The following is a 10,799-nucleotide window of genomic DNA, read 5'->3' on the forward strand; positions in this document are numbered from 1 at the left end:
AGCTTCTTCCTCTAGAATTGCGAATGCACACCAGGGTGAGGCACAGGAGTTAACTGTGTAGTAACTGTTTCCTCAAAGTATTTTTTTTTCTAAACAGGATGCGCAGTAAAATGAGAAATTGGTTCTTTGGCTTTTATTCCTCTTGCAGTGCAATTGGAATCACTTTAAGATTTGTCTTTTGAGAAAAGATTTGTCCCCTTGATGCTAAGCACAGCATCTAGTAGCATCATCTTGGAATAGATTTTGAGATGTACTATTTGCAAATCCATGGCAGCCAAGGGAACACCTGCTCCATTAGCAAAAAAAAGCATCTCTTTGTCTGAGGTCTAGCAAGCTACAACTGTGATGCTGTATTACCTCTGAATAGCTCTGGGGTTTAGTATTTGCATTATAAATGCAGGAATTACCGAGCTCTGCTCACATAAAGAGATTTCCAAGTTCTTTCACTTTCCGAGTGCATGAACAAGCATTGACTCTGGACAAATTACATTATATTGGGAACTTGCAATGGATAGTATACTAGAGACTCTGGAGAGGTTTTGCTATGTGAGCAAGCAGAAAATAAATTTCTTGCTTTGGTGTCCAAGGCAGAATTGCCCTTTGAGCATCCCTGGTCAGTGTTAGACTAAGTAGGTTCTTGCCAAGAGAATCACTTTTTTTGGTGTTTGACCTCATGCCAGGATTTACAAATAGGTGTTCAAAAAGTACTGAGTGTAAATATTCTGAACCAGCATGTCTGACATTGGTGAATATCTGTTCTTGGCTGGCGGAGGATGACAGTGACTAAAGTGCATGCAGGAAGGCCAGGGTGGCAGTAATGTACGAGTACTCAGAGGAGCAACAGGGATTAGCATCTCACAGTGCTAAGTATCACATTGAGCTGATATTAAAACCCAAAAGAGCCACAGCTTCCCCCTCCATAAACACGTATAAACCAAGCAGGTGATGACACGACAAATGGGCCAGGGCCGTTATTAGCCAAATGGCCGAAGTGGGCAGGTTAAGTGGCAGTTGCTTGTAGAATCAGCCCCGCAGCCGATGAAGGATTTTTCGGGGCAGTGGTAGCGCAGGAGAGCATTAAACAGGGCACACGGGCCGGTGTCACGGCGGGACCTGGGAAGGGGAGGCGGGGGCACCTGGCGCCTGGCCTTTGCCAGCTGGGTGCGCCAGGCCGGGCATGTTCTCGGCCCCTGCCCCGGGAGGGAATTCCAGCGGCCCGGACAGACGGACAGACGGACAGACGGACAGACGGACAGACGGACGGACGGACGGACAGACGGACGGACGGACGGGCGCAGAGCCCGGGCCGCGCCGCCGCGCCGCCGCCACCGGGGGGCGCCCGCCGCCACCGCCCCGCGCCGCGCCCTCAGCCTCGGGAGCGGAGAGGGCTCGATCTCCGCTTCCATCCTCCTCCCCCTTGTCCGTGTCTGCACAGGCCCGTTTGTTCAGCCTCTTCTCCTGGAACATCTCACCTCCCATCATCGCCATTGCTGTCTTCGAGAGTGGCTCCAGCCCAGCCACTCCTTTCCTGCATTTCTCTAAACTGGACAGAGAGCACCCTTGACAGTGCCCAGATAAGTGGAAGGTCCGCGCTGGGTGTTTTTTGGCTGCTTCGGTGTTTGTACCTCTCAGACAGACTTTTTTCCCGTCTTTTCATTTCACTTCTCTGCAGCTGTTTACAGTACCAGCTGAGCTATGTCAAAAAAGGCAGTAAAAACACTAAATCACTAACCCATGCTTTAATGAAACTTCCAACACACACATTGAGACCACCAGATGCCCTTCTCGGTAATTTAGCTCGAGACAGTGGTTGAATTCCCACGGGGAGAAGTCTCTGCAGCAACCCAAGATTTATCTCCATCACATTTACCAGTGCAGCTATTTGGGCAAGTCCTTTCAAGAGTGATCAAGTCCCCAGTGCCTCAGTGTAATGGCTTCTCCATTTATGAGAGCTGAAAATGAAGGCAAGTGTTAATGAACAGACCCGATCAGTACCTCATCAATCAGGTAGACAATTTATGTTGAAATTTGTTACTGTAACAGCATGTTACTGATGAACTACCACTAGTGGAACACTGGCAACGCAGTCTGTCTAAGACCTTCTCTGTTGCTTTATTACAAAGTTGAAGGAAATTAGGAAATGTTTGTATTGGATGAAAATGTCAAACCAGACATAAAAGCTGAGCCACAGGCCTGCCAAGGGATCCTTGTCTCTTGTGCCTGCCTCCAGACATGCTATTATTTACAGAGAATTACTATTCTCATTTAGTGAAATAAATAATTTCAATAGCTTGCCATAAAAATTCAGTTACTAGAAGTGTAATTAGTAATTCTTTGTTTAATCTTTGAGATCAAATACAGCCCAGCTGCACTGCTGGCTTTATAGCCTAAGTTCCAGCATCACGCAGCTACTATGAAGTCACTGCATGCTGTCAGCCAACTTGCTGCCAATAGGTTATATCAAGCATCTTTAGATAGAAGGGCTTGGGTGCTCACCTGCTTTGGCAAGCACACGTAGTTTAATTAAAGAGTTTTTACCTATTTCTGCGACTTTAGCCTCAAGAATTGCCAGGATATGATGATGCCTATACTCCTGAAATTACCCTTTCCCAAACTCTTGAAAGGCACCTATCCGTCATGAGAATGCTATCAGTTGATGGTCCAGCATTCCAGGTTAAGCAAAAGGAGCAGCCACCGTGGAAATATTACACAGGTTCTTTCTGCACATTTTTTCTGCTCTACAAGCTTTGGGCATTGAGGCAGTCTTACTGAGGCCTTGCTGGCAGTGTCTGCTACAGAACTCACTCATGGCACAGATCAAGTATGTCACACCTCACGATCACCATCTCGGGCTTCTGAGCCCACTGTTCAACAGCAACACCTTGATGTGACTCAAACCCTGCTTCCAAGACTTGGCTTGTAACCACAGCAGGCAAGAGTGCCTCCACATTCCCCCATGGAAGCTGAGAACAAGTACAGGGCTGCAGCACATCTGGCGCTTCTCCAAGCCCTTCCCTGTACCCCACTGGAAGAACCCTGGGAAACACAACAATAAGCAAGCAGCAATCAAAAAAAAAGGTGCAAAGAATATTCCAAATGTTTATTATGTATTAAAAATACTGCAAATAAGCCATACAGTTCATTTCACAGTAACCTAAACAACATTGTTCAAGAACTTGAGAAGTCAACAAAGAACAGTGCAGTTCCAACAGTGACAACAGTTGCCTTAATGCCATGGCTCCCTCTTTGTCAGCAATTTTCTTGTTTACAGTGGGAACAACACTGGATATGGTTCAGTGTCTTATTTACCTAGGAGAACTCCTTTTCACCTGTGCTGTTCCCATTTCTGGGAGATGCTATTTCTAGGAATTTTTCATCTAACACAGTCAAGGATCTGTCTGGTCCAGGCTGAGGTGGGGATGATGCACATGGCCTATTTCCAAGGTATCCATGTGCAGACTTCTTTACCAATTATTTGGATAAAGTTCAAAAGTAAACTTGAAAAGGAGGGATATTAGAAATCCTTTCCAAAAAGACAGAAAACCAAAGAAGCTCCACGAGAAAGTGGTTTTTAAAAGACCATCTACAGAATCATGACACTTTTTCCCCACTCTCCTAGAGCGGGTCTCCTAGAAGGATCCTTTGCTACCAATGCCCCAGCCAGACACCTGGTGACAAAAATAGGACAAGAATCAGGCACCAAGTCCTGAATACATAACAAAAGTTCAGGTCACTGTCAGCTGTGTGAAAACTTGGAAATGTATATGCCATAGAAGCAATTCTGCTGATTTCATGGTGATTTTCCCTCTTGTGTGTTTTGGAGCGTATTATTGCTGTTGTTAGCATGCTTGTTATATATGGAACACAACAAAGGTGCAATTTTGGTCTTTCTCTCTCCTCAAATTTGTGATCATTTTTACAGAAAAATCCAAAGACCAAATTAGATCTTTCCAAGAAAGACACAGCCTAATCGCATAAACAATCTAAAACTATGACAAAAATATTACTTTACCCTCTTGAAATTAATCCCATCCTTCAGATGTCCCTTTTAAACACCGATCTTCTACACCAGCAGCTGAAGATGCTGGCAAAGAAGCCAGTGATCACAAAGAATGAATCCCTCCAGCCGCGTAGTGGAACACCTCTTAGGCCTTAGCCCCAGGCAGTGCCACTTACCTCAGACCTTGCTAGTTCCTTGGTACAGATTAAGATCTCACAGAAACACACTACAGCTCAGCTGACCCTTACTAAATCGACCACACATCTGAGTCCCAAACTGCAGAAACAGATGAGGTGCTCCACACCTGCTCCACTCTTAAGTTCACCACAGTGAAGAGCTTAAGATAGAGTGTAGTTTCACTCATTTGTTTCTTAAACTAAAACATACCGGTAAAATCCTCAGTGAGCGCGGCAGTATGCTTTGGGTACCAGAACAGCTGTAGCCCTTCCGTGTGGGGTATCTAGTGTCAGTGTGAAACACCTTCATGCCATTAAATATGTGCCCATGCTAACGAGGCGGTAGTGCCTTAGTTACACCACTACACTTACAGTGGTACAACTTCATAGAGAAGATGAGCCCTTAAGAAACTCAACCCCCAACTAAGCTCATGTTTTCTTAAAACAAAATTTAGGGGAAAGAAAAAACCAAACAACAAAAACTCCAAAAACACTACACAGAAAAGAAATAAAGGAAATAAGCAGAACTGTCTCTGTTCTCTTTGGAGGTATCAAATTGCTTTTAAAAAGAGTAAAAAACAGGGCATACAAAAGCTATTCTCCTTAACCCATTATTTGCCCAAGGAGTACCACTGCCTAAACTTTTTCATGTATTTTTTCTACTTTCACAAACAACCTTTCCAGATCATTCCTCAGGTCATCTATTGAGCTCTTCACAGACTCCAAGCTGTTCTCATTATTTTCAATTTTCACTGAGTAGTCCACTAAACTATCCACTGCAGTTCTTATCATTTTCAAATCGGAATCAACCTGGCTAACAGAAGATCTCAGTTCATCTACAGAGCCTTCCATAGATGAAAATTTTTCAAGGTAGCCTTGAGAATGTGCTTGACCTGCCTGAAGATTTCCTTGATCCAACAAAGTACTAATTTGCTTCTGGACATCCTGGAGAGCACCAGACGATGGCAAGTCACTGATGCTTCTCCTTAAGTTTTCCATGTCGTTGTACAGCGAAGTCTGTGCTTCACCAAGATTTTTCAGAACATCTGTGACTGAAGTTATGTCTGTATCTGAGAGTCCCTGAAGAGCAGTAATGCTTTGTTCTAGGGTATTGAGCTTCTTCTCATACGCCGCCTCTTTAGAAAGGAAAGATTCCAACTTTTCACTGTTTTCAGCAGCAGCAGATATTAGAGACTCTAGGCTGTCTTCTATGTGCCTAAATCGAGACTCCAATCCTTCACTGTTCTTCCCAAAAGTTTCTAATGCTTTTCTGAAGAGTTCATTCTCTTCCCATTTGTTGAGGTTGGCTTTAAGTTGCAGTAAATCTTCATCAAGTCTTTTAATGTCACTAGGGAGCTGCATAATAGAATCCTCAGCTCTCAGAACTTTCTCTTGTAAAGCTTTTAATGAAAGGTGTTCAGTGTCCGCAGCCTCTTTGAACTTCTCATGTTCTTGTTTGAGGTTGACTAACTCTTTCACTTCAGTGTACACATCAGACTCCATGGAGTCTATTGTACTCTTCAAGGTTTCTATGTCCTTTTCTTTCTTTTCCATGGATGCTTGCATCTCATCAAAAGCATCTTTTAGCACCTTAATTTCATGTTTATATACATCGGCCTGTTCTAGTGAACCAACTTTTGCTTTCATATTGTTGATTTCATCTTGGCTCCTTTGCTGGACTTCAGTGAATACAGCAATGTTATCATTTATAGACTTGGTTAGCTCTGTTAGTCTCTCTTCCACTGTGTTTTCCAGAGATGTGAAGTCTCGTTCCCTTGCATCCTTCACCATGTGAATGCCGTCAGACAAGTCTTTCAAAATTTCATTTTGCAGCTTCTGAAGCACTTCACTGATCCGGTTTATTTCACTCTCCCCTTGTTTAACAGCCTTCTCGCTAACCTCCTGCTTCTGCTGAACAATTTTCATCATGGATTCAAATTCTCCAAATGTGGTTTGAAGAGAACGTACCTAGGCCAGAAATACACATGGTTAATACCAGTAATTTCACCCTTTTTGTCCAAGATCCTTATAGCCCTTGTCACCAAACGAAATTATTACCTTGCAATCCTTCATGCCCCATACCTGAAGTGACCCTGTGGCACACAGTTATGGGAGGCACAAAAACCCCAGCATCTAGAGCCTTACAGCTCTATGGTACATACACCTTCTGTTAAAAGAGTCCTTGGCCTCACTGACTTGCCACTGATGATCCAGGAAAGCTGTGGCAGTGAAAAAGGAACCCAGGTCTCCAGAGTCTGCATGCAGACCCCTGAACCACCCCTCCTCTATATGATTCCTGGTTCTAAAGACCACAAGTCCATAAGGGAGAAAAGGGAGGGGGCAAAAAGAAACCAACCAAAAGAACATCTACCATCAGCTTCTGAATACAGAAAAGCTGGGATTAGATTTTATCAGGAAGAATACCAAAGACCAATTCCTGACCATGAAAAAGAAGTTTAGTGGTAGACAAGAAAGAGGGACAGAAAAAACTCAGGGGACAAGAGAGCTGGGATGGGCTGAAGAATGGGAGTAGTAATCATGACATTTTGCTGCTCCTAGACACCAACGGAAACACGAGATTTTTTTTTGTTAACTATTTTTTAAGACTAGAAAGAATTAGAAAGTGTTTAATGTTCTAAATAGTTAGCAGCTTGTTTTTCCCACTCCTGCATACACCCACATGCTCACAGTGAGCAGGGTGCATGCATGTACACAGAGAGAACAAAAGCACAGCAGCTGCCAAGGGCCTGCCTTGCATCTAGCTCAGGTTAACAGAAAGTTCCTACTACTGCATCAGGTACGCTATGAAACTTCCCAATTAGAAAAACTCTCTTTACAACTGGTTTTAGTAGCAGCCAGAGGGAAAAGGTCAAGGGGTGAGGGGCTACCATGTTCATCTGCTCTCACATTTAAAGGTAAGATCCAGGCCAGGGAAGCACACATTACTTAATTTTGAAGCCAAGCAGAGTATCTGTCTTAAGACTGTGGAGAAATCTTTTTGTGCATGTGTGGGTTATACTTTCTTAAACTTTGTAAAGCAATGTAAGAACTCCCACTGACTGCAAGAGGAATCCATCACACAGAAAATACCTCAAGGCTTTGGCAGGATGGCAAGTGCTGAGTAATGCATGTTGCCTTGCCTCACACTACTCCCTGTATCAGAGGGGTATATTAATCAGCCATGCCACATGGGCTGCCATGTTTACTGATTAGATACACAGCTGGAGGGGTGGTTTTATTTTATAAATAGAATGAAGCATATTTTATATGGTTTTAGAAAGAAATAAACAGAGCTGCTTTTTTTTCAACTGAAGCAGGCTCCAGCAGTTTCCTGACTGACTCTGAACCTAAAACTTATTTTCAAAAGACCTAACAGACGTTCTAATTAGAAATTAAGTTATTTCTATATATTTTTGCAAATCCCTGGCCAAATCCTCCTTAGTTTTCATGAAAGTCTACACTGTGTAAGGATCGTAGAGTTTGGCCATGAGACTTGCCCTTGCTCCAACAGATCCCTGCAGTCTGAAGAATACTTATAAAGACAACTTCTTTTCCCTCTCTTCAGCAAAAAGGTTTCTAATGACTTTACATTCCCTATACCTGTATTCTCTAGTGCTCCCATAGGAAATTAGAAATGAGCTAAGGGGAAGGGGTGGAGAAGGTAATACTGCCAAACACATTGCAGCTGGGCACCAGTCATTAGACTGACTTACCAAACTCATTTTCATTACATCTTAGCTGTCATTCATTCTGATTGTTTCCACAGAGAGCAGAAAGCTTTTTCTGTACCACTATAAATGGAGGTCAGGAATCTAACAGGATAACACAGGAAAGTTCTCCTCCCCTTCCTATTACAGTGACACATTTCAACCAAATCACCAAATTCATATTTGCAAGTAACTATCTTCTTAGTCTAAGAAATCAGAAACAGCCAAAACTCTCCAGAGGGCTGGATCTCTGCGACTATATGACTGACAGATGGATCCTCCCCCTCACACAGTGGAAGTACTTTATACCTGCTCCTCCACTGCATTCAGGCAATGCTCATGGTGTAAGTTGAAGCTATTCCCCATGTGTGCCAGCCACGTGAAGACAGAGAGCTCTGATATAATAAAAAGGACTGAGGTCTTCAAATTATACCAGCTTCTAATCTGATTTGTCCTAACCAAGAGCCACCAGGGCTCAAAGCAATACCTTTGCACAAGAGGGGGAAAAACTCACAGCTTCAAAGCAGTTGGTTTGTGTGTGGACCTACATGGGACTTTGCCTTTTTGGCATACGTGGCTGGTAAGATTTGAAGCCGTAGCCCTTGGAAGATTTAACATCACAAATAGTACATAAAAATGTATCTTCAGCCAATGACTACTGTTTTCTCTAACTGGTCATACTATCTTGCGTTTAAACACCAAATGACCTTGGCCTGAGAATGGTGCTATGTTAAAGACTGAACTTTCACATCATTTCCCTTCTCCTCGATGTGTAAAGAAGATGAGTTTATATAATGCTTACTCTTGACAGGAGCTCTCTGCAGTCAAAGACGAAGGGCAAAGTCACACAACAGGAGCCTGCACTGATGGCGCTCTGCAAGAACAACGCAGGATCCTACACCTTTGTAAAGCAATGAAATACAGCCTGCTCTCTTCTCCCTCAAGTACATTCCTGTGTCACCAAACCACAGCAGCTGACGCTTTCAAGGGTTACATCGAAACCCTGTGATCTCTTTCCTCCACCTTTAATTCTTGCAGCCACCAGCTATACACAGGCAAGTAAGTTTCAGTTGTCTTTGAAACCAACTATTTATAAACTTCTGTTATATACTCCTCTCCTAGAATATGTAACGCATGATTTTCTGCAATGACATGGAGATGGGAGGCAGCAAATTGTACCCATTCCTTTGACTGAAAGGGTTTATACATTTCATGTACATCTGAGTTCTATACTTGTGGATTGTAGTTTTACATCTTGCCATTGCAATTTCTTCCTTCTTACAGTCTATAAAAATGGCTTAAAAATCAGTAAAAACTAACAACCTTTGCTAGTTCAAATCACTCTCCTGTCATCAGTGAGGAAAACCCCCAGGATTTAAAATTAGCTTCAGAAACAGCCCTACAGCCCTGACGTTTAAAACTCTTGTCCCCTGCTGATGTGAATTTTCCTTTTCCTTCTTGCTCTATGGGACAGGAAACGCCAAGACTGACGATATAATCTCCACATGTGCAGGCCACTGTGTTTCTGGAAGCAACACTGAACAGCCAGAAGATCTTTGCCAGTGCCTGTCCCCTCACTGCCAGCCCAGGCCCAAGCTCGCGGGGAATACAGAGAATCTGAATGGTCTGCCATGCAGAAAGCAGTCAAGTTGAGACAGGAACTTCCTATTTCTTGATCTGACTCAGTCATAACTTTACATACTGTCTTCCAACCAATTTACCTACTCCCAGGAAATTAGCTTAATTGTATGTTGATGATATGCAATCACAGAGGCCATTTTTAAAGGTTTAGGCACCCCAGGACGTATCCAAGTGGACAGTGCTATTTGTGAAACTATAGCTAGGAGGCTAATAAGGGCCTAACTGAAAAAAATTAGAGAAACAAGCATTTATTTCACTTCACTTGAGCCACAGACGTATGCCAACAACTTCACAGCTTTTCCATGGTCCTGGACTGCCTTGGACACTGCGAGTCTCACTCCCTTGGCCAGAGACTGCAGCAGGAACGTGGGAGGCAGGGTACAGCAGCAGTGTTGCTGGCACAGGCTCTGTTGTTCGGTGAAGCTGACATGGGTTTTGTTTTCTAGAGTGTGGGGACGCTGAGGCAGGATCCTGCCCCATTTTGACAGCGCTGCCACCCCGTGTCCCTTGGCGTGCACACCTGCCCACTCAACAGGGAGCGACGAGCAGCTCGTCCGCCCCGCTAGGTTAAGTGATTTGCGGGCCTCGAAGGTACGGAATTACGGGCAGCAGGCTCCTTCGGAACGGCAGGTCTGCATCGCTGCCAACACGTAATGCAGCGTGCGGGCTGCATTCCATAAAATGGCTTCAGGCACAGGCCCTGGAAAAGCGAGCTGGGGGCTGCGGCCACCGCCGCGGGGTCTCGTCCCGCCCCGTCCCGCCCAGCTCTACGCTGCCTGGCAGGGATTTCTCGCTGCTCTGGGGCCACGTTTGCAGGCATGGGGAATACCGCGGCCCTGACTCCATCTGCCCCTCTAATGCCATGAAAGCATCTTTGAGGGAGCACGGAAGAGGAGGGGAAGGCAACGGGACACGTTCGCTTTCCCGCAAGCCAGGCGGGACAGCTGCACAGCTCCTTATTTAAGGGGCGAACGTCCGTGTCCGCGCCCCTGCTCGGGCGGCTGCTGCCCCCCGCCCCGCCGAGCACCACCGAGCGCCCCGACGGTCCCCAGCCCGCCCTCCCGCCCGCGCTACCTTCTGCACCACGGTGTCCAGGGTGGCGGCCAGCTCCTGTCGCTGCCGGCCGGAGGCCTCCACCTCCCGGGCGCTCCGCCCGACCTCCTCCTGCAGTTGCAGCACGTACCAGCCGGCGGGCAGCGCGGCGACCAGGACCGCCGCGGCGCTCAGCAGCAGCGCCCAGCCGCGGCGGGGGCCGGCGCCGGAGCGGCCCCCCCC

General features: G+C 45.5%; 1 protein-coding gene across 1 annotated transcript in view; it reads right to left on the reverse strand.

Annotated features, from left to right (window-relative positions):
* Window positions 1–3,074: 3,074 nt before the first annotated feature.
* The window catches only part of CKAP4 (cytoskeleton associated protein 4), an 8,354-nt gene continuing 629 nt past the window's right edge, over window positions 3,075–10,799 (reverse strand). The window contains exons 2-3 of the mRNA XM_042050943.1: window positions 10,599–10,799; window positions 3,075–6,144 (exon numbers count right to left, since the gene is read on the reverse strand). The exon at window positions 10,599–10,799 is cut by the window's right edge and continues 25 nt beyond it. Coding sequence (XP_041906877.1) covers window positions 4,813–6,144; window positions 10,599–10,799 — 1,533 coding nt within the window. The 3' untranslated portion in view covers window positions 3,075–4,812. The remainder of the gene's footprint in view (window positions 6,145–10,598) is intronic.

The sequence above is a fragment of the Corvus kubaryi genome, unplaced genomic scaffold (genome assembly GCF_017639235.1).
Source record: "Corvus kubaryi isolate FWS band 111438036 unplaced genomic scaffold, C.kubaryi_AGA036_p1.0 74, whole genome shotgun sequence".
NCBI classification, from domain to species: Eukaryota; Metazoa; Chordata; class Aves; order Passeriformes; family Corvidae; genus Corvus; species Corvus kubaryi.